Source organism: Desmodus rotundus, chromosome 1 (assembly GCF_022682495.2).
Source record: "Desmodus rotundus isolate HL8 chromosome 1, HLdesRot8A.1, whole genome shotgun sequence".
Classification (NCBI taxonomy): Eukaryota; Metazoa; Chordata; class Mammalia; order Chiroptera; family Phyllostomidae; genus Desmodus; species Desmodus rotundus.
In genome coordinates, this window is record NC_071387.1 from 166,194,995 (window position 1) to 166,221,885 (window position 26,891).

General features: G+C 37.8%; 1 protein-coding gene across 3 annotated transcripts in view; it reads left to right on the top strand.

The window, feature by feature from the left end:
• GFM2 (GTP dependent ribosome recycling factor mitochondrial 2) overlaps window positions 1–26,891 on the top strand; it is a 63,860-nt gene that overhangs the window by 3,435 nt on the left and 33,534 nt on the right. For all 3 annotated transcript variants that reach the window (XR_006655963.3, XR_006655964.3, XM_024563493.3), the window contains exons 3-10: window positions 1,458–1,542; window positions 3,162–3,219; window positions 3,670–3,767; window positions 14,286–14,411; window positions 15,092–15,180; window positions 21,530–21,618; window positions 23,129–23,189; window positions 23,435–23,614. Coding sequence is in view for 1 of the 3 variants with exons in the window: in XM_024563493.3 (XP_024419261.2) it covers window positions 1,458–1,542; window positions 3,162–3,219; window positions 3,670–3,767; window positions 14,286–14,411; window positions 15,092–15,180; window positions 21,530–21,618; window positions 23,129–23,189; window positions 23,435–23,614 (786 nt within the window). In the remaining 2 variants the exon portion in view is untranslated. The remainder of the gene's footprint in view (window positions 1–1,457; window positions 1,543–3,161; window positions 3,220–3,669; window positions 3,768–14,285; window positions 14,412–15,091; window positions 15,181–21,529; window positions 21,619–23,128; window positions 23,190–23,434; window positions 23,615–26,891) is intronic.

Consider the following 26,891-nt stretch of genomic DNA (forward strand, 5'->3'; position numbering starts at 1 on the left):
TACACATATATGTGTGCACATGTATATATATGTATGCATGCATATGTATATACGTGTGTGTGTGTATTAGTCTATCTTTAGCAGTTCTTGACAGGTAAAGGAGAACCTGTAACCAAGAAGAGGCATGCCTTATCATTAGTTTATAAATTCATGTTGCTGCTTTAAAATCACCTGTTCAGGAAGCATTTTGAAGAATAACTATCTCTGTACTCCATTGGAAATCATTAGTGGCCCAAGGAGTTAGAATTTTTCTTCAGTGTTTTCATTGCTGCCGTGTCCAGACCTTATACCCTGTCTTACCTTGGTGGAAATTTTAATAGCTTTGAGTCCCTTCTTTATTCTTAACGTATTTTCTTAGGATAATAGTGTTTTGTTGCTAGAAACTTGGTAACTAATGTAGAAATAATATAGAAGGCACATGCATGCATTCCAACATAATATAAAAGGCAATTTCTGGCAACCCTATATCATTACATATACTAACTGTAACAATTCCAAATATATTGTCAGCCATTAAATGTGTATCTAGTGCCCTGGCTGGTGTAGCTCAGTGGACTGAGTGCGGCCTGTGAACTGAACGGTCGAAGGTTCGATTCCCAGTCAATGCGAGTGCCTGGTTGTCAGCCAGGTACCCAGGTGGGGCCGTGCAAGAGGCAACAGATCTATGTATCTCTCACACACATCAATGTTTCTCTCCCTCTCTTTCTCCTTCACTTCCCACCTCTAAAAATAAATAAATAAAATATATTTTTAAAAAAGTGTATCTAGTGATCTAGGAGTAAATTGGGTTGGAGAATATTCATCCTCTATGTGGGAACATTAGAAGATAACCTGGTAGCTTTTTAAAATGCCGGTTTCTTCTGCCCCCGCAGAAGAAAACCACCAAATGGTTTTTAAAAGCCTGGGAGGTGTTTCTAATGTGTAGCTACTGTTGTAAATCCTGAAAACAGCTGATGGTTTCAGAGTTCATGCCCCCACCAGCTCTCAGTACCTGTAGAGGAGAACCAAGCAGTATCTAGGGTGAGAGACTTTTTTAACCTTTATGAGTCTCTGGAAACTTCAGAATCCTGGTTCCCAAACTGGAGCTGTCAGAGTCACCTGGAGCGCTTGTTCAGACACCTTGTTCTGCCCCACCCCAGAGTTTCTGATGCTCTTGTTTGGAGTGGGTCCTGAGAGGACGGCTGTCTAGTGAGTTCCCATGATACTAACGCTGCAGGTCTAGGAGAACCAGTATGTAAAGTCAGCTCAAAATAGCAAACTAGTATTGATTTTATTCTTTTTCTCTCCTGTGGTGTAATTTGGATTGTCACTTGTAAAAAGAATTGGAGTTAATAGATTGGCACAGCTTTAAGGACATTCAAAGTATTTTGTCCTCTGAGAAAGCATGGTCATAATGTTAAAATTACTGTAATAAGTCACACTAACATAAAATTAATGTTTCTTTTTATCCTCACTAGAATATGTATTGCTCTAGAATTACATCCGGTTTAAAAAGAATAAAGACACATGTCCCTCTTGGAAGAAATTACAGTTCCCTGCCAGGTAATACTGCTAGATTCTCCTCGTTTTACTTAAACTGCACTTGCTTTCTTCTTTCTGCCTCTCCTCTCCTCCCCGCTTCCCCTACTCTCCTCTCCATTCCCTCTTCTCTCCCCCTCTCCTTTCCCTTCTCCCCTCTTCCTCTCTCCCTTTCCTCTTATTCCTTCTTTCTCTCCTCCATCCAAATCTTTCTCTCGTTTGTAAGCACCTCCCTTATTAGGGGGCTCCAGCCATTTTGGAAATAGTGGCTCCTTTTACTCCTTGGCTATTTCCTTGAGATTATTAGGAATTGGGTGTATTCTGATAGATGCCAGGAGGGAGTACCAGTAGACTTACTATGCTCCTCATCTGCTGGCCATCTTGAGGAGCTGAATGAAGGAAAGGATTGAGTCAGTTTCAGTAGCTGGCTCAAAGGTTTAGCAGGTGAGTCTACGTGTAGATTGCTCTTGCTATACATTGATTTTCTAGTCCATTTCTGGTTTTAATACAGAAGTATTTTCTGTCAATAGAGGTTTACCAGAATAATTTGTGTTGAAGGCTCTTGAGAACATAGTTTGCTTAAATAGTTATCTGGGGTAGTTTAGGTTCGATATTATAGCTATTAAAAGTTGGAAGCAAGGGAACCTGCCAATTCTGAGCATTCTTGCTGTGTTTGAAGTGAGCAAGCATGTGGGAGACTCGATGAAACTACTTTCATTCTTTCGCTGTTCTCACATCTTTGTCATGTGAGAAAAACAGTGTAAAAATGCTGATTGTCTTTGTGACTTGTAAGGGACTGTGAATTTAATGGCCTGGCCTGCATTATTGGTGTGTATCTAGGTTTCTATATTTTGCTCATGAAAATTTATCTGTAGCAGTACAGATTATTTTTCATCCTCAAACCTCCATGAGGTTTCCAAAATATAATAGAACCCTTGATTTATTATAGAGATTTGGGAGAACTGGTTTAAATAGCAGGGAGTTATAGATTACATTTATAAATACAATGGCATTGTTGCTTTAATATTTTTAATAAAATACATGTTAACCATGGACTAAGATACTATGGGCTTTTTTTAGTTCCAGAAATACTACTCGGCCTTTTAGAAGTATTAGATTATTGTAGCGTCTGTTCACTAGTGTCTTGCAGCCTGACTTTAAAGGTGCCGTGTCCTTGGGAGTGCTGAAGGAAGGGTGCGGTCCAAACTGGGCGCACATTCATCGTCCGCGGATATGCGGGTCCCTCTTAGCTCTTAAAGCCTTGACAATGCAGGCTCATAGGACTGTGCATTTTATACTTTTCTTTGGCTCAGGATATACTGTCTTAAGATTATTTTTATGAACATTAATTCTAATTCTACAATTCTATTATGGAATTGTGCAAGGTGGTAGAGATTGGGGTAAATCTGTATTTTTCTAAGGATGTGATCTAGAAATTGATGTTTAAAAACTTTACCTTGTTTGATTGTCATCCATAGCTGTTTTTTAGAGATTACAGGAAAATAAATTTTAGGTAAATGAGACTTACTTAGCTTGGATTTACTTTATTTAGAATTACAGTATTGCTTAAAATTATTTTTATTTCATCTGCATGTTAAAGGAAAATTTCTTAAACAGTTTATTTTTAACCCTCTTTCTATTAGGTTTAATAGGAAATGATATCAAATCTCTTCATTCCATCATCAATCCTCCTGTAGCTAAGTAAGTATTACCTTTCCATTGATATTGTCTTCTCCATTGGCTGCCATGAAAAGTTACAGGTTTCTTCCATGGGCTTTATTCAGCATTGTTAGTGAATGCCCTAATTTCTGTAACTTTTTGCCCTGCCTTATTATAAATACATGTTGCTATGTATCTTAAAAGCTATTTTCTTTTCATAATTGAATGATAAAAATTTTAGTGTAGCAACAGCACACTTTTCATAGAAATAAATATAAAATATTCACAAGATTATAGGTAGCTTTTTTGTTACTAATTTTGTTGGAGTACTGTTGTAGTAATATGTTTCCCATTTTTCTAGTTTTTACACCATTATATAAATTATTGAAATATTAACCAGCTTCAAAATGTGCACAGCATAGATATTTGGGTTTTACAATTTTAGTCACGTCCACCTTATGATACATGTCTTTTTTTCTCTATTTTAAACAGAATCCGTAATATCGGAATTATGGCTCATATCGATGCAGGCAAAACTACCACCACAGAAAGAATACTGTACTATTCTGGATACACAAGATCACTGGGAGGTTAGAATGGATTCCTCCTTTCCCTATCCCCCATTAGCAAAAACATCATGGGAAATATTTTGAGTAAGAATTCAACCTAGAGATCTTGAGTATGGCATGGAGGCACTAACGGCTAAACCACAACATAAAAATAAGTTAGTTGCAACACCCACCAAAGGATCTTTCTAGTTTCCACTAAACCTTCAGACTCATGAGACTGTCTTAGGCTGCACTGAGCACTGGTCTACTTACACTGTGGCACAGGAACCCTGACTTCCCAGCAGACCAGCAGTAGGTGTTTCTTCCTATAGGAGCTCTTATAGCAGCCCACATGGCTATCTAGGAACTGTCGTCTTTGACTAGCCAAAAGCGATAGCTCAGTTGCAGGGTATCAAGATTCTCAGGAGCCACCCTGGCTTAGAAGACTCATGCCCCCTAGAAATGAGTATCTCTTGTTACAGCTCCATGGACTATCTTCAGGGCTTCCCACAAGGGACGTGCCATGCCCCACTCAGGGAAACCTAAAGCTATGTATCTCCATCAGGTATTTATAATTCATTTATAGTTCTTCCCAGTTCAGATGTAGCTTACCAAATTTTTTTCCGTAAGAAGTGTTGCCTCGCCCTGGCCAGTGTGGCTCAGTTGGTTGGCGCATCATCCCATACACCGAAAGGTTGGCTGTTTGATTCCTGTTCAGGGCACATACCTAGCTTGTGGGTTCGATCCCTGGTTGGGGCGTGTATGAGAGACAACCACTGATGTTCCTCTCTCACATCAGTGTTTCTCTGTCTCTGTCTCTCTCTCTCCCTTCCACTTTTTCTAACCTCAATAAACATATTACATTTTTTTTTAAAAAAGAACTACATTTAAGAAAAGATGTGTTGCCTAGCTACATAGTTGACATGCTTCTGTTTTCTGATTTCTAGAAGATAAGAACCCAAAAGTTAACCAGAGGTCAAGTTCTCATGCAGAGAAAGGATTTTTTAATTTTTTCCCCATAATAGTAGTATGATTTATCTAAGTTTTGAATTTGTTTTTTAATTACAACATGTCAAAAAACTGTTGTTCTTGACCAGGCATTCACATTTGAAACACCATATAGGTTTTTTTGTTGTTGTTTTGTTTTTAAATAACTGTGCCCTTGCTCCATTCTTACGTTTCTTTGATGAATCAACCCTTTTATCATTATGAAGTGGCTTTTTTTAATCTCAGGTACAACAGTTTGTTTTGAAATTTAAAATGGAGGTCATCAGCTCTATAGTACCAGAAGTGGAAATATCTTTTTCCAAAGCTGCACAGTGATTTTGTAACGCACTGTATTGAGAACCATTTCTCTGAGTTGGTTCTCAATAGAGTTCATTTCAAATGGAGATTCTAATCCTGGATGTTCTTTTCCTCCCAGGATTATAATCTTCATGACGATACGTTTCTGAATGTAAAGCGCAAGACTTTCTCGTAGAATTACTACTGTGTAAATGGGAATATAACAGACAGCAAAACGTGGAACGTTGTTAGGCTTCCTCTATTGTGTCACGAATCTGATTAAAAATCCTCCCCTCACATCCCCAGTTTGGATTCCTAAAGCAGGAGTCCAGAATGAGGGGGGCCCCGGCAACTTTCAAGTCATCTTTTTTTTTTAATTGTGGTGAAAAGCACATAATATAAAATTTGCCATCTTAACATTACTCTCAATAGTGTTGAGTATATGAACACAGTTTGCACCAGTCTCCAGAGCATCTTATGAAACCCAGACTCCAGCCCCACTAAACGACTTCCCATGTGCCTCCATCCAGCCCTTGGAAACTGCCCTTCTGTGTTCTCTTCCCGTAACTGCGACTGCTCTATCTAGGTGACTGGCTTATTTAGCACTTAATGTTCTCAGGGTTCATCCGTGTTATGGCATGCGTCAGAATTTACTTCTTTTTTAAGGCTGGATAATAAATCCATTGTATATACAAGATAGATTCTGAGGTTCAGGCCAGAGGCCTAGAAACTACCCAGAGTGTGGCAGAACTCGTTCCAGCATTGATTTTGTTGGTCATATTAGTAATCATAAATAGAGAATAGAAAATAAGGTTATTATTGTGGTTAAAAATCTTGTTATCATCATTGTAAGTGATTTAAAAAATTACTGCCTAGTTTAGAACTTTTGGTTAGTTTTTGGTCTTTGTCTCCTTAATGATGTTTGTTTTCTTGGTTAGTTGTGAATAACTAGCAATACTAATACATTTCTTTAACATAGCTATTAAGAGTTGCTAACATATGTGTTTTTCTTTTTTATTTCCCTCTTCATTGGTGCCTCTGTGTGTGTGTATGTACCCATGTGCACACACCCAAACACGATACGGGGAAACTAGCTGCACTCCAGAGGTTTAATGGTGTTACGAGTAGCAGTAGTATAGGGCCATGATGACTTGTGTTTTTGAATTTTCAATCATAAAAATCAGCTTTTTTTCATTTAAAAAATGTATTTTTCAATTATAGTTTATATACAATATTATGCTAGTGTCAGGTGTACAACATAGTGATTAGACATTTATATGCCTTGGGAAGTGATCACCCCGATAGTTATTACATCATTATGCACTATATCCCCTATGCTGTACTTTACATCCTTGTGACTATTTTTTTAATTGTATTTTTTCCATTACCCTTTAGTCCCCTTACACCCCCTTCTCCCCTGCAATCACCACACTGTTGTCCATGTCCATGAGTCCTTTTTCCTTTTTGCTCCATCCCTCCACCCCCTAAGACTCCTCCTCCTCCTCCATCTGCTCTCCATTTATGAGTCTGTCTCTATTTTCCTTGTTAGTTAGGTTTGTTCATTTGTTTCTAGTTAAGGGTGAAATAATATGGTATTTGTCTTTCTCTGACTGGCTCTCATTTCACTTATCATGATGTTCTCCAGGTGCATCCAGGCTGTCTCAAAGGGTAAAATTTTTTTCTTTTCTACAACTGAGTAGTATTCCATTGTGTAAATGTCCCATAGTCATTTTATCCCCTTATCTACTGATGGACACTTGGGCTGCTTCCAAATCTTGGCCATTGTAAAGAACACTGCAATGAACACAGGGGTGCTTATGTTCTTTCGAATCAGTGTTTCCAGTTTCTTAGGATAAATTCCTGGAAGTGGAATTGCGGGTCATAAGACAATTCCACTTTTAATTTTTTAAGGTATCTCCATACTGTTTTCCATAGTGGCTGCACCAGTCTGCATTCCCACCAACAGTGCAAAAGGGTTCCCCTTTTTCCACATCCTTGCCAGCACTTGTTGTTTGTTGATTTATTGATGATTGCCTTCTGACAGGTGTGAGATGATATCTCATTGTGGTTTTAATTTGTATTTCCCTGATGATTGGTGATGTTGAGCATCTTTTTATGTCTATTGGCCATCTGTAGTCATCTTTGGAGAAATGTCTATTTCATTCCTCTGCCTATTTTTTTAATCAGATTGGGTTTTTCGGGGAGGTTTTTCTTGGTGTTAAATTATATATATATGAGTCTTCTACGTATTTTGGATATTAACTCCTTATTGGATGTATCATTGTTGAATATCTTCTCCCATTCAGTAAACTGCCTTTTTTTGTTGATGGTTTCCTTCTCTATACAAAAACTTTTTAGTTTGATGTTGTCCCATTTGTTTATTTTTTCTTTTTTTTGCTGGAGAAGAGATCCAAAAAAGTATGACACAGAGTGATGTCAAAGAGTTTACTGCCTATGTTTTCTTCTGGTTTTGTGGTTTTGGGTCTTAACATTTAGGTCTGTAATCCATTTTGAGTATATTTTGTATATGGTGTAAAAAAGTGGTTTAGTTCCTTTTTCTATTGAATTTATCGGGGTGACATTGGTTAATAAGATTATGAGTTCATGTGTAGGATTCTGTACCACATCATCTGTGTGTTGCATCGTGTGCCTACCACCTAAAGTGTAGTCTTTTTTCATTACCATTTTTTGACCTTCATTTCCCTCTTTCACCTCCCCCACCTCCTCCCCTCTGCTAACCACCATACTTTCTGTGTCTGAGGTTTTTTGTTGTTTTGTTTGTTGCTTTCTGTTTTATATCCCATATACAAGTGAAATCATGGTTCTTGTACTTTTCTGTCTTACTTATTTTGCTTCATATGAAACTCCAGATTTATCCATGTCGTCACAAAGTTCATCTTTTCTTATGGCTGAGTAGTATTCCATTGTATGTATGTGCTACTCTTCATCCATTCTGTTGAAGGACACTGGGTTGTTTCCATGTCTTGCCCACCATGAATAATGCTGCAAAGAACATAGGGTACATACATGTTTACAGATAAATGTTTTCAGATTTTTTTGAGTGCGTACTCAGAAGAGGGATTCCTGGGTCATGTGGTGGCTCTGTTTTTAATTTCTGAGGAACCTCCGTCTGTTTAGTATAGTGACTGTACTGGGTTATGTTCCCACCAGCAGTGTGTGAGGGTTCCTTTTTCACCACATTGTCTCCAGCACTCACTATTTCTTTTCTTGTTGATACTAGATTTTTGTAGCTATCTACAAAAATCTATAGAATTTCTATAATTCTAGATTTTTTGTGTGGTTACCATTAGGTTTATGAAAAATAAAGTTTCGTATATACAGTAACACTTCTTTTTTTCTTCTTAAAATTTTTTTTGTATCCTCTACCGAGGATGTATTTTCATTGCTGTTTGAGAGAAAGAGAGAGAAACATTGATTGGTTGCCTCCAGTGCACACCTGGGTGAGGGATCTTACGTGCCCAGACCGGAGATCAGACCTACAACCTTTCGGTTATGGGATGACACTCCAATTGAGCCGCGCCGGCCAGGGCAGTTGTTTTTCTTCTGATTGCATTTTATCTCCATTCATCTGTGCAACATCAGTCTTTTATCCCCTCCCCTTTTATATTTTTGTTGTCTTATGCTCTGAGTTCATGGCCACACTGCAGTAGCTATTGTCTTTTTTTTAATGTGTTTACCTCCTTAAGCCATTATGTAATATTTAAGTGTTTAATATTCTATGCTGAACAAGGGCTGCAATTTCCTGCTTCTGTCTGTCTGTTAGTCATGTTACTCATAGTTTTGTATCCTTTTGTCTTTGTTTCAGGTAGATCAACCTTCAGTATTTCTTACAATGCAGGTCTTGTGGTAAATTCCCTTAACTTATTATGTCTGGAAAAATCTTTATTTTTTCTTCATGTCTAAAGGATAACTTTGCTAGATATGTTACTCTTAGCTGGTGATTTCTCTTTCTCATAATTTGAATGTTTGATGCCACTCTCTCATAGTGTGCAGGTTTCTGCCGAATAATCTGATGATTATGTATTGGGATTTCCTTTATAGGTTATTGTCTTCTTTTCTCTGCTGCCTTAAGAATTTTTTTCTTTGTCATTGATTTTTTGACAGTTTTAGTATAGTGTACTTTTTAGGTTGTGACAATTAGGTGTTCTGTTAGTTTCTTGAATTCAGGGCTCCAGTGCTTTCCATCAATTTGGAAAGCTCTTATTATTTGTTTGAATAGGTTGTTTCCTTCTGTGGCTCTTTTCCTTCGGTATACCCACTATTTTTATATGCCTCTTTCTAATGGAGTCAGATGGTTCTCATAGTTTTCTTTTTTTTCTTTACTCTCAATTTTCTTCTTCCACCTGAGTCATTTCTAGATTTCTGTCTTAAATGTTACTAATTTCCTCTAAGTGGTCTGTTCTGTTTCCAAAGCTTGCTAGTTCATTCTGCATCTCATTTATTGAGTTCTTCACCTCCAGAATTTGTTTGCTTCTTTTTTATAATTTCACTCTCTTTAGTGAAATAATCCTTTTGTTTATTGATTTAATTTCTGAGTTTGTTGAATTATTTTTCTGAGTTCTAGTATCAATGAGTTTTCTCATAACTTCAATCTTTCATTCTCTGTCAGTTGAATCAGTCTCCCACGTCTTTAAGTTTATTCCCTGGAGATTTCTCATTTTCTTTCTGAACTCCCTTGTTACCGTGGTTATTTTTTGGGCTTGTTGATTATTTCTCTGCCTGGGCATTTGTGAGAAGGAAATCTTTCTTTTTCTTTTTTTTTTTTTAATTTGACTCTTCACTGTTTAGCAGATTTGTAGGAGAGGTTTTTCTTTTGTTTCCCAGTAGGTGGTGCTGAAGCACAAATTCTTATTTTCTCTCCTCTGCACTTCTGGGCCTTCTGGGACCTGTGGGGTAGTGTTGCCTGAGCCATGGAAAACTCCCCGTATTCCCTTTACATCTCAGTTGCTTCTACGTCAGGACACCATCCCCATGTTGGGAAGTGCAGGTGCTGGGTCTCCTGGCCTGTGTGTACCTGAAGCAGCCTTCCCGCAGCAAAGGCTGCCAGCTGTGCCACCACAATGGGGAGGGGAGGGGGGGGGGCTGGGGAGGCAGGTTCCTGAATCTGCAGCTCTGATCTTTCCAGTGGTTTTAGCAGCAATCAGTACAGACCACTCATGCTGGAAAGTTTTTTCTGGCCTTTTGTGGGCTGTCAAGTGAGGATTTCACAGCTTGTAGGGCGACAAGAGGCTGGGTGTGGTGGGTTCCTTTGTCTGAGTATCCTTGTGATGGCGGTTTGTGGAGTGTTGTCACCTTTCGCTCCCGGCCCTGGGCTCATCCTCAGTGTGTACCAGCCACCCAGGCCTGATGTCACCTTTGCCCTCTGGTCTGGTCTGCTCAGTTGGGGCTGCACCCCCGCCCTTCACTGCTATAGCATTCACTGGAGCGGCAGCAAGCATCAGTCTGTCTGTGCAGTTTCCTTTTCTGTCCTTTTTCCCCCATCCCATCTTCTGTGTTCGCTCTGGGAGCCAATGATCCCTTCAGAAGTTTCAATGCATGGATCTCTCAGATGTGTTTGTGTATTGAAAAGGGAATCCTTTGTTGAGTTATAGCTGTCCAACTTGTATCTTCAAGGGGAGAGACCTAGAGCTCCTCTCTCATGCTGCCATGTTGCTGACATCACTCCCCTGATAGTTTTGATTTTTTTCCTTTCTTCTTTTAGAAGTTAATATTTGCTATAATATTGGTTTAGTAGTGGTGAACTACTTTAGCTCTTACTTGTCTGGGGAGCTCTCTTTATCTCTTCTTCAGTCTAGATGATAGCCTTGCTGGGTAGAATAATCTTGCTTATAATTCCTTGTTTTTCATCACTTTGAATATTTCATGCCAGTCCCTCTGGCCTGCAAAGTTTCTGTTGAGAAATCGGCTGACAGTGTTATGGGTGCTTCCTTGTAGGGAACTAGCTGCTGCTTTTCTCTTAGTGCTTTTAAGGTTCTCTCTTTGTCTTTAAGCTTTGGCATTTTAATGGTGATGTGTCTTGGTGTGGGCATCTTTGGGTTTATCATGTTTTGTACTCTCTGCACTTCCTGAAGCTATGTCTATTTCTTTCACCAGGTTAGGGAAGTTTCCATCATTATTTCTTAAAATAGGTTCCAATGCCGTGCTCACTCTCTTCTTCTGGTACTCCTATAATGCAAATGTTGGTATATTTGATGTTTTCCCAGAGGTCCCTTACACTACCCTTATTTATTTAAACCCTTTTTCTGTTTGCTTTTCTAAGTCAGGTATTTTCTGCGACCTTGTCTTCATTTAATCTGCTGTTGATTCCCTCTAATGTATTCTTCATTACAGTTATCATAGTCTTCATTTCTGATTGGACTTTTCAAAAAGTGTTTTCTACCTCTTCGTTGAAGTTCTCCGTGAGTTTATCTATTCTTCCCCTAAGTTCATTGAGCATCCTTATTATCAGTGTTTCGAACTCTGCATCTGATAGATTGCTTTTCTACATTTTATTTTATTTTGTTTTTCTGGAGTTTTGTTCTGTTCTTTCATTTGGCACATGTTTCTTTGTGTGTTCATTTTGGCTGACTTCACATGTTTGTTTCTATGTAGGGAGATCTGCTATGACTCTCAGTCTTGGCAGAGTGGCTCATATAGTAGGTGTCCTATGTGTCCCAGTGGTGCAATCTCTGTGGCCACCTGAGCCAGGTACTTCAAGGGTGTCCCTTGTGCAGGTTGTGTGTGCCCTCCTGTAGTAGTTGAACCTTGATTGCTGTTGGCACATCAGTGGGAGGGATTGACCCTCGGGTGGACTGCCTGTGAAGGGTGGCCATGACTACAGCAGGTGAGCTGCTGTGCAGGTGTTGACCCCATGGAGTGGGGGTCACTTTAGTGGGGCCCTGGTGCCAGCCAAGTTTACCTTTCTTGTGTGTCTTTTGTAGAGCAGGTTGGGTGGTGCTCTGGTGTGGTTTGAAGCTGGCCACCAGATGTGTTGGTTCTTGAAGCTCTTGGGAGGATCTCTGTTGCTGGACAAGGTCAGCTGCAGCTTGTGCCCGGCTTGGGTCATCTGGTAGGAGCTGCAAAGTAGTCAGTGGTTGGTTACCATTCGTGCTCAGCTTAGAGGCGTTTTGGAGAGGCTATGCTGCGAACCTAGGCTGTCTGCCACAAGTCTGGGCATGGGACCCTTTGGTGGACACCATGATGTGAGCTCAGGCCAGTGGCCGCTTAGTTGAAGCTGTGTTCTAAAGCAAGACTGGTCACTGGTTATTCCAGGCATGGGGTCACCTGATGGAAGTTACAACGCAGGTTGAGACCACTCACCATTTGTGCTGGTGTTGGAGCCATTTAGCCAGAGGTTCAGAGCACACCAAGGCCAGATGCTGCTTGTTCTGGAGTTTTGGACCTTTAGAGATTTTGAGAAAGTCTGCAGCTTGGGCCAAGGCAGCCCACTTATTTTAAAAAGCTGCTGGAAGAGATTTGGTTGGGTGCACAAGTTGGGTGAGGTAAAGTCTCAGGGAATCTCTAGGGCAGGGCAAGAGGTATTAGCCAGGTTAATAGAGAGCAGATCTGGTTTCTGCCTGTGATGTATCTGCTGGTTGGGGGTGGGCTCAACAAAGGAACAGTGGTACCAGCACTTCCATCTCCAGAGAGAGCTCTCCCAACCCCTGCTCTTGCAGCCCTCGCCCTAAAGCTAGTCAATTTAGTTCCTCCCCATGCGTCTCTGGTGCTTTTAAAGTTGCTGCTCCTGTGTTGGAGCCCAGAGCAAATGAGTTTGTAAGCAAGCGAGTCCTCGAGTGGGCCCCCCAAGTGGATACCTAGCTCTCCAGCCACCCTCCATTTTTCTTGGACACAATCCCTACTGGTTTCACAGCCATATGTTATGGGCACTCCTTTTACTGGCACTGGAGCTATGGGCTAGGGAGCCTGATGTGGGGCTGGGACCCCTGGCTTCTCAGGGCCACCGTGGGTGTGGGGCCTGCCCGTTCTGTGTCTCGCCCTTCAACCCACCAGTCTCAGCATGGCTTCTTTATATCCTTAGGAATAGGACTTCTGTTTGGCTAGTCTTCAGGTGGTCCTCGATGATGGTTTTTCTATAATTTAGTTGTAATTTTGATGTTATGGAAGGAGGCAAGCACGAAATTTATCTACTCTGCCATCTTGACTGCAAGTCCTCTTGCATTTCTTTTACTGTATAAATTTAATCAGAATAAAATGCATAAGTTAAGAATTTTAGGGGAAAGTAGGTTAGGGGACTGGGTGAAAAAGGTGAAGGGATTAAGACGTACAACGTGGTGGTTGTATAATAGTCACCGGCATGTCAAGTACAACATAGGGAATATAGTCAATAATACCCTAATAACTATGTATGGTGTCAGGTGGTACTAGAAATATTGGAGGGAACACTTTGTAAAATGTATGATTGTCTAACCACTATGCTGTACACGGCATACGCTGTATGCAGAAATTAATACAGAGATAATATTGAATGTAAACTAACTGAAAAAATAAATTGATTTTAAAGAAGAGTTTTATTGCAGATTAATTTCAGTGACCATTTTGGTCATCAGGATGGTCTTTATCCATGACTCTATGCTATAGAAGTTCTCCTAAGACTTTACTTGCATTTGTATAAATAAGTCCCCCTCCTCTTTTATTAAATTTAATAATGAGAAAAGTTCGTAAAGGATAACTTGAGAGGGATATTTTCTCTACATTTTTCCATATAGCTACCACTTACTTAACATTTTCTGAGCTAGGTACTTTATATATAGCCTTGTTTCATTCTTATAACAACCCAGCAAGTTTGGCTTTATTAGCTTGCTTTTACAAACTAGGTTAAATAACTTATTCAAGGCCACAGAGTAGCAAGCAATAAAGTTGGGATTTGAATCTTGCTCTCTCTCTGCTCTTTCATTGCAGTGCTCTGCCTTTGATCAAGAAATCCGGTGTAAGGAATATCAGCTAAAGAAGGGATAATGAAAGCTAAACTAGGAAAAAATGAAAGAATTACATGGTTCATTAAAATGAATATATTTAACCAGATTTTAATCTTAGTTGTTATAGAAAAAATATTTTTTATGGGAAAATTACTAATCTTGCTGAAGAAGACTTTTCTAGAACAAGGGTTTATTTAGAGAAGGATTAAGGGCTCTAAATATTAAACCAAATATTTTACAACTAATGTGTTTAAAGCCAATTAAACTGTCAGACAGACATCAAATACCAAGAAAATATACTTGTAATTAAACCCAAGTATTTCATTTTTTTCCTGGGTAGATGTTGATGACGGAGACACGGTGACAGATTTCATGGCTCAAGAGCGGGAAAGAGGCATTACTATTCAGTCAGCGGCTGTTACGTTTGACTGGAAGGGGTATAGAGTCAATCTAATTGATACACCAGGTATGGTGATGTTCCAGCAATGCAGAGATGCTGCATCATTTGAGGATTTTGTTTGTGTGTGTGTGTTTTTTTAATTGTGGTAGAAAACACAACATTATAAAATTTACCGTTTTTACCATTTTTAAGTGTACAGTTCATCAGTGTTAAGTATATTGACATTGCTGTGATACAGATCTCCAGAACTTTTTCATCTTGCAGAACTGAAACTCTGTACCCATTAAACAACTATTCTTTTTTTTTTCCCCCTCCTACCACTCCCAGTAACCTCCATTCTATGTCCTATATGTATGGAATTGACTACTTTAGATACCTCACATAAGTGGAGTCATACAATATTGGTTGTTTTGTGACTGCCTTATGTCACTTAGCATAAAGTCCTTCAAGGTTCATTCATGCTGTAGAAAGTGACACTATGTCCTGTGTTTTTAGGCTGCATAGTATTCCACTGTGCATATGTAACACATTTTGTGTATATGCCATTCATCCAGCAGTAGACATTAGGGTTGCTACCACCTCTTGGCTATATGAATAGTGCTGCTGAGAACATAGCTGTGCACATACCTTTTTGATACTCTCCTTTCAGTTCTTTTAGATATATCCCAAAAGTGGGGTTGCTGAGTCACACTTTCTTAAATTTTGTTTTAAGATTTTAAATGTTATATTTTTCATCTTTTTCTTAGGTCATGTGGACTTTACTTTGGAGGTTGAGCGCTGCCTAAGAGTGTTAGATGGTGCGGTGGCTGTATTTGATGCCTCTGCTGGTGTAGAGGTAAAAAAAAATTGCCAAAGAGAAATAAAGATAGAATATCATGATTTTTTTTAAAAAGTAGAATGTATCAGATTTAGTTTACTAAAATCCTTTCTTTGGTAAGCTGATATAAATCAAATTATGATTAAAGGAAGTTGGAATTTAATATTGACATGGTTTCTCTATATGATCTCAGATATTTCATTGTTAGCAGTGTGTTTGCTTTTCTTTACAAACTATGGAAGGTAGTGTTGAACTGTGGAGGGCCTGAGATTCTACCTTACTTTCATGCTATCAAGTGAGCATGCCACGGTTTTGTGGATTCTGGCAGAAGAAACAAGACTCCTGAGTCAGAGATAAATAAAAGACTTTATTAGTCACAGAAATAGCGACAGCCAGTGTATCAGCATTTTCTCGTGCTGGTTCCCCTGCCCTAAGTCCCAAAGGGTGAGCCGAAGGGAATCAGGTGGTGGCTGCACACACAGTGGAACCTGTGCTTAGAACGTGCCTGCTCTTTGCTCGGGAGAGAGACTCTGTGTCTGCCTTTCCCAGATGGTCACTACAAACATCCTTGGAAATACAGTCCAGTGTGAAAACAGTCAGTGCCTCTCCTAACAGAACAGGCAGGAATGTGAGAGGCGCATGAAGAATTGCTTCCCAGCAGTTAATATAAAGCTTCTTGAATAAATCATGAAAATGGATTTATAATAAATTATTGTGCTGGGGTCAGTTATGCTCTCTTTAGCTGGTACCTCATTTGTCTTATCTCAAGAATGGTTGTATATAGAAGAACTCATGTTAATTTTTCTAATCTTAAAATTACTAAAAGTAGTATCTTAATGAAGTGGTCAAAATTAACATCTCCCAAAATGGGACAAATTGATGCCATGGGCCTCCTGATAAGACGCAGTAAGGACACACCATGACCTATTTTGTATTCCTGGCAAAAATGCTTGGTACAAATCTAATCATGAGAAAACAATCAAATCTAAATTGAAAGGCATTCTGCAAAACAAATAACAGGACTTTTCAGAAATTGAAAAACTTTTTTAATTTCTGAAAAATGAGTGATTGAGGGTGAAGTTAAAAATTAGAAAATTGTTCATTTAAAAAAATGTTATTTTCACCTGAGGACATTTTTTTCATTGCTTTCAGAGAGGGGGAGAGGGAGAGGAGAGGGAGAGAAAGAGAGACAGAGATAGAAAGAGACAGAGAAAGACGTTGATATAGGAGAGAAACACCGATCAGTTTCCTGTTTGTACACACCAACTGGGTATCGAACCTGCAACCTGGGTATGTGCCCTGACTGGGAATTGAACCCACTCCCCAACCCTTTGGTCTGTGGTACAATGCTCCAACCAACTGAGCCACACTGACCAGGGCTGGGGGAAGGAACTGTTCTAGATTAAAGGATTCTATAGAGACAAGAAAACTAAGTGTAATATATGACTTTTGGCTTTATCCTGGATCCAAAAAGAAAGTTACAGAGGACATCATTGGGAAAATCAGAGAAATTTGAATATAGACTATGTATTGTGTCAACTTAAATTCTTCTGAATGTGATCATTATAATTGGTTATGTTAGAGAATGCCTGTATCTTAGGAAATATATACTAAAGTATTAGAAGTGAAATGTCATGATATCTATACCTTGCTCTCACAGTTCAGCGCTCTCTCTCTCTCTCTCTCTCTCCCTCTCTCTCTCTCTCTCTCTCTCTCACACACACACACACACACACACACACAGTATTAGTTTGGGTACTTTTGAACATAGGTGACAGATGAGATTAGATATGTAGGAGATTAATTGTGGGGAGTTGCTGTAAAGAATAAGGGAGAAATGAGGAAAGTGAGAGAGAGCTTTCAGATCACAGGGCACGTTTGACGCTTACAAAGGGAAGGTGAAGGAAGGAGGATTGTGTAGGAAGAGTGTCAGACTGCAGCACAATTCCAAAAAGGGTTTGGCTAAACTGGTAGGGAGTTCTCTAGCCAAAGTCACTGGTTAGAGGAGTCCCTTGTCTCGCAGGAATAGGCCTACATTTGTACTTTTGCTGAGCTCACTCATTAGCTAGGAACAGCCCACAGGAAGCTGGGCTTTGAGAGAACACAATGGTAGACCTAGAAGGGCAGCAGTTGGGGCCATCAGTTTATTATGCTCTCATAGTAGATCTAGGTGGCACATTTTCACAGCCACCGTGCACATATAATGTGTGCACATGCATGTGTTTGTAGAAAAAGAAAAAAAACAGGTGTGGCAAAATGTTAATATTTGGTGATCTGGATGAAGGGGACACGTGTATTTATTGTACTCTTCTTTCACCTGTTCCCTAGATTTGAAATTTTTCAACGTGGGAAGTTGGGAAGGAGTTAAATAAGCAGTTACTGAGTGCCCTGCCTAAGGACCGCTGATAGACAGTGACGTTTGCTGATACAAAGCCTGACACTGAGGTCCAGAGTTATTATACACTGTTAGTTCTATTTCTTTCTGAGTCACTTCATTTCCTAATGGTTTCATCCTTTCTGTCATTATAACTTCCTTATATAAATTTGACACTTAGTCATTCAGACAGATTGCATTATTTAAGATTCAAATATGCTGGCATAGGAAGTTAAATTTGTGACATAGGAGGCTCTTCTTTGTGAAACAGTCTTTTAGCTAGCTGGTGGAATGATGGGAGTTTTTGTTTTTTAAATTTTTTAAGTATGTTTTGTTTAGGGGAAACTTACAATATATATCCCTCCTACCACCAAAACCTCACCATAATAAAAAATTAGTTAGGAGTGGATCATAGTGTTAAGCTAAATCTATATATATAGCCCCTAGAGGAAAAACAACCACATGAATGCTGAATTTCCTAAGTGCAGTTAACACTATTGATTATGTGGGTGAATAGCATTATCTTAGGAAGTATGAGCTTCAATTCTCACAGTACATGTGTATGACCACGGATTTGTAGAATATATGAAGAACTACCAATCAATGATGAAGATGAACAACACAATTAAAAAATGAACAAAGGACTTGAATGGATAACTTAAATAAAGAAGATATATTAATGGCCAGTAGGCACATGAAAAGATGCTTAGTCTCATTGGTCAGAAGGGAAGTACAAATTAAAATTACAAAAAGAGACCATTTAACACCCACAAGAATGGCTAAATAAGAATGATGGCCAGTGTGGGTTGAGGATGTGGAGCAAATAGAACTCATACATTGTTGGTGGGACTATAAAATATTACAGTTGCTTTGGAAGACTGTTTGGCAGTTTGTAATATACTTAAACAACCCAGTAATTTTACTCCTGTGCCTTCATCCAAGGGAATGAAAACGTATGTCCACCAAAGACATGTTAAGAATGCTTATGGCAGGTAAATTCATAACAAACTAGAAACAATCCATGTGCATCCACAGGTAGATAGAAAACACAAACCAGGACTTTTATACAAAGGAATTTAGCAATACAAATGAGTGAGCCAAAATACCCAACAACATGAATAATTGTCACAAACATGTTGAGCGAAAGTCCATGTCATTTGTATGAGAATCAGGAATAGGCAGAATAAATCTATAGTGACAGATACATTACATAGAGAACCCTGAAGACTCCACCAAGAAACTACTAGAACTGAAAAATGCATTCAGCAAAGTAGGGCACAAAATTAATATCCAGAAATCAGTTGCATTTTTATGTGCCAATAATGAACTATCAGAAAGGGAATTTAAGAAAAACAATTCCATTCACAATTGCTTCAAAAAAGAATAAAATACCTAGGAATAAATTTGACCAAGGGTATAAAAGACCTACCTTTAGAAAAGTTTAAGATGCTGAAAAAGAAATAGAAGAGGATACAAATAGTGGAAGCACATACCGTATTCATGGATAGGAAGAATTAACATCATTAGAATGTCCATGCTTCCCAAAGCAATCTGTACATTCAACACAGTTCCTATCAAGATTCCAGTGACATGTTTCACAGAACTAGAACAAATATTTCAAAAATTTATATAGAACCACAAAAGGCCCTGTATAGCAGTGGTGACCCTGAAAAAGAAGAACAAAGCTGGAGGAATCACACTATATAATATCAAACCATACTATAAGGCCATAGTAATCAAAAGAGCATGGTATTGGCATAAAAACAGACATATACATCAATGGAACAGAATAGAGAGCCCAGAAATAAACCCACACTGTTATAATCAATTAATATGTGACAGAGGAAGCAAGCACATACAGTGGGCTAAAGATACTATATTAAATAAATGATGTTGGGAAAACTGGACAGATATGTGCAGAAAAATGAAACTAGACCACCTTTTTATACCACACACAAGAATAAATTCAAAACAGATTAAAGACTTAGATATTACACCCAAAACCATAAAAATCCTAGAAGAAAACATAGCAGTGAAATCTTTGACATTGTAGCAATTTTTTATTGGATGTATCTCCCCGGGCAAGGGAAACAAAAGAAAAAATAAACAAATGGGACTATGTCATACTAAAAAGTGTTTGCACCGCAAAGGAAATCATCAACAAAATAAAAAGACAACCCACAGAATGGAAGAAGATATTCACTGCTATATCTGATAAGGGGTTAATATCCAAAATTTATAAAGAACTTATAAAACTCAACACACACACCAAAAAAAACCCCAATTAAAAAATGGGCAAAGAACTTGATTAGATACTTCTCCAAAGAGGACATACGGATGGCCAATAGACATATGAAAACATGCTCAATGTCATTAATCATGAGAAAAATGCAAATTACAGTCACATAAGACACCATCTCACACCTGTCAGAATGGCTATCATCAATAAATCAACAAACAACAAGTGCTGGTAAGGATGTGGAGAAAGGAGGGAACCTTTTTGCACTGTTGGTGGGAATGCAGACTGGTGCAGCCACTGTGGAAAGCAGTATGGAGATACCTCAAAAAGTTAAAAACGGAATTGCCTTATGACCCAGGGTTCCTAATCCTGGGAATATATCCAAAAAAACTCAAAGCACTAATTTAGAAAGAACATAAGCACCCCTGTGTTCATTGCAGCGTTATTTATAATTGCCAAGATATGGAGACAGCCCAAGGGCCCATCGCCAATGAGGCGATAAAATGACCATGGGACAGTTACTGGATGGAATACTACTCAGATGTAATAAAGCAGAAAATTTTACCCTCTGGGACAGCATGGATGGACCTGGAGAACATTATGTTAAGTGAAATAAGCCAGCCAGAGAAAGACAAATACCATATGATTTCACTCATATGTGGAATCTAATGAACAAACTGAACTAACAAGGAAAATAGAGACAGACTCATAAATGGAGAGCAGATGGAGGAGGAGGAGGAGTCTTAGGGGGTGGAGGGATGGAGCAAAAAGGAAAAAGGACTCTGGGCATGGACAACAGTGTGGCAGTTGTTGGGGGGAAGGGGTATAAAGGGGACAAATGGTAATGGAAAAAATATGATTCAGAATAGGTTGCTTATGGGGGAATGAGACATAAGAAAAATTTCTTAGGATCTATGTTCTATATCTTGATTGGGATAGTACGTATACAAGTGTATTCATTTATTAAAACTCAATGACCTGTACACTTAAGAGCTGTATATTTTATTTATTATTTATGTACATGTATAAATTTTACCTAATAAAACTATCAAATTATAAATTGGCTTTACTTTTAATTAATAATAGCACATTAGGCTTTTTTATGCTCTGCTTCAAGGCTATTGCACTTCACTAGGCACAGATATGTAATAGACTCAAACTATTTGTATCTAATGTGTGCAAAAAGTAGAATTAAGTCAAAGAGGAAAGCATATGAGAATTGCAGCTTATAAATACAGGTATTGGCTTGTTTTTTTTCTCCTTAAGTCTTCTTCAGTTTACATGAACATTCAAACAGTCACAGTAAAAATATGTGATTTTTATCACAGCAGCATTTTTATAGCATACCTCTATTCTTTTAAAATCACAACCATTTGAATTCAGACAAAAGTCCATATTTCACAGATCAGAGCACGTAAGTTCAGTATTGTGTGACAATACCTAGATAAGGCGAAGCCAAACAAAAAGTGAATCTTCTGTTCTCCGTTAAGTCCTCTTTCCATGACTCTCATTACTTCCCAGGTGTTAATTCTCTTGGTGTGGCCACCTAGTTCACAGGCATACGTTTCATCACACTTCATTACATTCTGAGAGGTGTTAACCTGATAGCAAAAGAACAACTCTGGAAGTGTAATACAGTGGCACTAATTCTGTGCTAGAATAAGGCCCAATTCCATGTTATAATAGAGCCTTAGATCTCTTTATTCCATGTGTAGTAACAGTTATTTTTGTCCAATATGTGCTTTTTGTTTTAGGCACAAACTCTCACAGTATGGAGGCAAGCTGATAAACACCAGATACCTCGAATCTGTTTTCTAAACAAGATGGACAAAACTGGAGCAAGGTATTTATTTAAAGTGTGTTTCTTTGGCTTATCAAAGTAAGAATACAATTTGAACTTTTAATGGAGTATAACTTAAATTTAGAAATTGCTATTCCCTATAGAGTATAAATAATCCATGAAATCTCTATTTAGTCCTATTTTTTCAAAAAGCATCTAACTCATAGGTTAAGTAATAAGGTGAGATTAATAGAGAGCTGACAGAGAATGAACCATCCTAATTCTAATACAGAGAGACTATATTCTGTTTTCCAGGATCGTGGCAGTGTAGTGTCTTGCTGATTTCCATTGGTTCTGTTTAGAGCCAATGTATCGCTAAATACATTGCTAAATGTATTGCTAAAGGTAACCATGTCCCCAACAGTGTAGAGGTTAGAGAATTGTTTCCTGTAGTTGCTTCAGAGAACTATGTTCTTGTCCTCTGATTTTCTTTAGCTACTGGGTAATATGCTCTCCATTGAAGGGAAGTGGGAGAGGAGAATGTTGGTAAATGTTTTAAGACCTGCATGTAGGGCAAAAGAGTTAATGCTGAAATGTTGTGGTAGTGCTCAGATGTAACCAAAAATGATACATTATTCTGAGAACATAATTCAGAATTCAGAATATCAAGAATATATGAAGGATTTGGAGAAAATGTGGAAGAGAGAATTTAGAATATAAAGGATTCTAGGGAAATGTGATGGGAGAGATGCTGGTCTGCGGTGTGAGAGTGGCAGAAACAGACATAAACTGTATCTTCCCTCAAACCACACAGGATGCTTTGTATTTAGGTGAGTCTCGACAGTAATTCTAAGGTGGTTGGTTTAAAGGACTTTTGTTTTAGTTAATAAAAGCACAACCTTCAAAGTGGTTGAGGCCCAAGTTCTGATCCTTTTCTGTTTGGAGTTCCTTGGGGTAGGTGAAAATACTACTTTTACTGACTTACAGCACCTGTGATGATGGGGAGGGAAGTGACTAGATGCCAGATTAGTTCTCAAAGACATTGGGACCAGAATAAGTCAGCCCATGTGCCAAAGATAACATGTGTGCCATAGGCAGCCAACCCCAGTGTTAGCACAGAAGTGAACAGTGTAGCAGATGATACTAAGAGTGCCTAAGATGAAAGTGTAGAAAAATTAGGCTTGCTCTTGGAAGAAAGCTGGTAGCCCTGAACAATAGCAAGTACAGTAATTAGAAGAATCATTGGCTTGTAATCACAAATCTTGCATTTGAATCCCACCTGCAATTTATTATCTGTGACTTGATCAATTCAGGTAACCTTAATCTCAAACTTAGTTAAGTGAAGCTAACAATGATAATACCCAAAATAACCTGTGTGGCAGATTCTGGTATATACTCAATTACTGTTACCTGAAGTTGACATTAAAATTTTATTCAAGATGTCCTGTGGAAAACTGTGAAGTGGTGAATATTAGGAACTATGAAAAGGGTTATAATTTTAGAGAGCATTCTTAAACCTCTTTTTAAAATCTTAACATTTTTAACTACCATGTAATTATTTTGCTTCCTACAGTTTTAACTATGCAGTTGAAAGCATCAGAGAGAAGTTGAAGGCAAAACCTTTGCTTTTACAGGTTGGTTGATTATTATTTGGTTGATTAATAACAGCAGCTCCTCAGTTTCCTCATGAGTTTATGTATTGTGACATATACATTTCTGAAGCTATCTCAGGTCCTTTTTGGAAGAAATTGGGATATAAATAAAAATAGGTAAGATTATGGAAATAGTAATGGACATTTGGTGGAAAGATAAGATTTATCACCAATGCTGTTTTAATTGAGTGATCATTTAAAAATGTTACTTTTATTTTGATTTATAGTTACCAATTGGTGAAGGCAAAAATTTCAAAGGAGTGGTGGATGTAGTAAATAAAGAAAAACTTCTTTGGAATTCCAATTCAGATGATGGAAGAGACTTTGAGAGAAAACCCCTCTTGGACATGAGTGATCCTGAATTGCTGAAGGACACAACTGAAGCAAGGAATGCCTTAATTGAACAAGTAAAATAAATACTTTCAGTTTAAAATTGCATAAGTATTTAGAAACTTTAAAAAATATTTTTGTGAAATTTAATATAAAATTATACATAGAACATGAAAGTATAAGAATATCTAAGTGAACCCCAATGTATGCACCAGCCGACTTAAGAAACAGAATATTAGCAATGCTCCTGAATTTCCATGTGCCACTTCCTGTTCATCTCTCTCCCTTCCACTAATTATGTACTCTCCCAACCACTATGTGATTGTAGAGTTTATCTTAATTTGCTTTCCTTTATAGTTTATTACAAATGTGTGTATCGGTAAAGAACTAAGATTTTTATGGTTTTGAACTTTATATAAGTGGAATGACACATTTTTGTATTTTATTACCTTGTTCAACATTACGGTGGAGATTCGTCCATGTTGTTATGTGTGGCTATACGTCACTCATTTTTAGTCTTATAGTGTGGCAATATATGATTGTACCACGATTTATTATCTGTTTTCCTGTGGATGAACTTTGAGGTTGTTATCGCTTTTTTTGCTATTACAAACAGTGTGGCTGTGAACATCTTTGTATGTGTCTCCTTGTGCACATAAGCAAAAATTTGTTTAGCATTAAACCTAGGAGTGAAATTGCTAGGTCAAGGGTATACCCATCTTTTACTTGACCGGATATCAGATTATTTAGAAAATTTTAAAACCATCAATTTTATAGTTAATATATAATTTTAGACTTCATCCACGTTCAAAAATTTTAAAAATACTTTATTTATTTATTTTTAGAGGGAAAAGGAGGGAGAAAGAGAGGGAAACATCAGTGTGTGGTAGCCTCCCAAGCACCACCTACTGGAGACCTGGCCCACAATCTAGGCATGTGCCCTGACTGGGAATCGAACCAGTGACCCTTTGATTCATAGGCTGGCACTTGATCCACTGAGCCACACCAACCAAGGCCACCTTCAAAATTTTAATACAAAATAGTAATAGTGTTAATATTGGGTTGACCAAAAAGGTTTTTTTTTTTTCCGTAAGATGGCTCTAGTAGTGCTTAGTTGTCTGTACCTTCATTTGAAACAATTCTGTTAGATTGTATTGTGTCAGTTGTCATATCAGTGTGCATTTTTAAAAAATCCTATCAAAATTGGTGAATTTTTGTGTAGCCATTTTAATATTGAATATGGAAGAAAATATGAAAAAATTTTGGCGTATTATGCTTTATTATTTCAAGAAAGGTAAAAAAAATACAACTGAAATGCAAAAAAGGATTTGTGAAGTGTATAGAGAAGGTGCTGTGACTGACTAAGTGTGTCAAAAGTGGTTTGTGAAGTTTCATGCTGGAGATTTCTTGCTAGATGATGCTCTGTGGTTGGGTAGACCAGTTGAAGTTGATAGCGATCAAATTGAGACATTAATTAAGAACAGTCAACGTTCTGTCTTTCAGGAGATAACCGACATGCTCAAAATACCCAAATCAATAAAGTTATTGGTGAAATTGAAAGATAGTGAAATTGAAAAATATGTTTTATTTTATGGAAAAAATTAAATGGACTTTTGGCCAACCCAATATTTATAATATTTATAGGATACTGTTAGTATGTAGAACAATGAATAAAACATACCTTAAATAAAACTCCCTGAATTTTATGGTAGAAAAGAACATTTGAGTCTGAACTCTTTTTCTTTTTTTAATTTACTTATTGATTATTTTTATTGATTTGAGAGACAGAGAGAAACTGATGTGAGAGAGAAATATCAATTGGTTGTCTCCTGCACACACCCCAAACAGGAACTGAACCCTCAACCTAGGCATGTGCCCTGACCAGGAATCGAATCCATGACCTTTCTGTGTATGAGATGACGCTCCAACCAGCTGAGCCACGCTTGCCAGGGCTGAACTCTTTGGTTCTCTCACTTCTAAATTAAACTGATCAAAGTAGATCTCATAATTAATTTTTTTAATTCATCTTTTGTATGAAGTTATTTTTGAAGTAATTATTTTCTGTTATATAGTAATTATCAACTTTATGATTAACATAATAATTATCATTGTTATTTTTATTATTGGATAATAGTTATTGAAGATTTATAATCTCTTAAATGCTTTACATATATTATTTAATACTCACAACAGCATCTATTATCCCCATTTTACAAGTGAGGAAACAGAGGCTTACAGTGCTTGAGTAGGTTCTCCTATAGCACATAAACAGCAAAGCTGGGATCTGAACCCAGATCTGTCTCAGTTAAGAGCTAGAGCTCTTACTTTGCCATATGGCTTCTCAAATTGGGGGGGGGAATACATAGAAAGAATGAAAGTGGAATTGACACTTATTAATCAATAATTGGGTACATAATTGGTTCTCCTTTGAGGTTTTGTTTTATCTTAACGAAGGGGCTATCAGAATAAACCTGAGAAGGATTTTATAATCTAGCTGAGGAGCCAACGTAAACTTGCATATAGGTCTCATATTGTTCTAGGACATGAAAGGCTCAAATTTTATTTTCATTATATGCTATCAGTAAATAATAAAGTGCTAATTACAAGGAATACATATGTATGTATGGAATTAGTAACACCACATCACACCTGTTAGGATGGCAACTATTAAAAAAATAAAATAAGTATTGTAAGGATGTGGAGAAGTTGTAACCCTTTTGCATTGTTTGTGAGAATGAGAATGGTGCGGCCACCGTGAAAAGCAGTATGGTCGTCCCTTAGAAAATTGAAAACAGAGTTAACATATGATCCAGCAATTCCACTCCTGGGTATATATCCAAATGAATTGAAAGCAGAGTCTCAAAGAGGTATTTGCACATCCTTCTTCACAGCAGCATTATTTATAATAGGGAAGAAGTGGAAGGTGTTATCAACAGGTGAATGGACAAATAAAATGTGGTGTATGCACACAATGGAGTATTACTCAGCATGAAAAAGGAAGGAAGTTCTGACATGTGCATTATTAATGAAGCTTGGGGACATTACATTGCTAATTAAAATAAGCCAATCACAAAAAGACAAATACTGTATGATTCCATTTATATGAGATACCTATGCAAGTCCAGTTTATAGAGGCAGGCAGTAGAATGATAGTCGCCAGGCTCTGGGAAAGGGGAGAATGAAGAATGAAAAAGAGTTATTTTATGTGTCTGTAGTTTTGCTTTTGTGAGATGAAAAAGTCCTGGAGATTAGTTTTATATAACTGTCGATATACTTTACTGAACTGTTCACTTAGAAATGATTAAAATGGTAAATTTTATGTTATGTTATGCTATATCACAATTACACATTTTT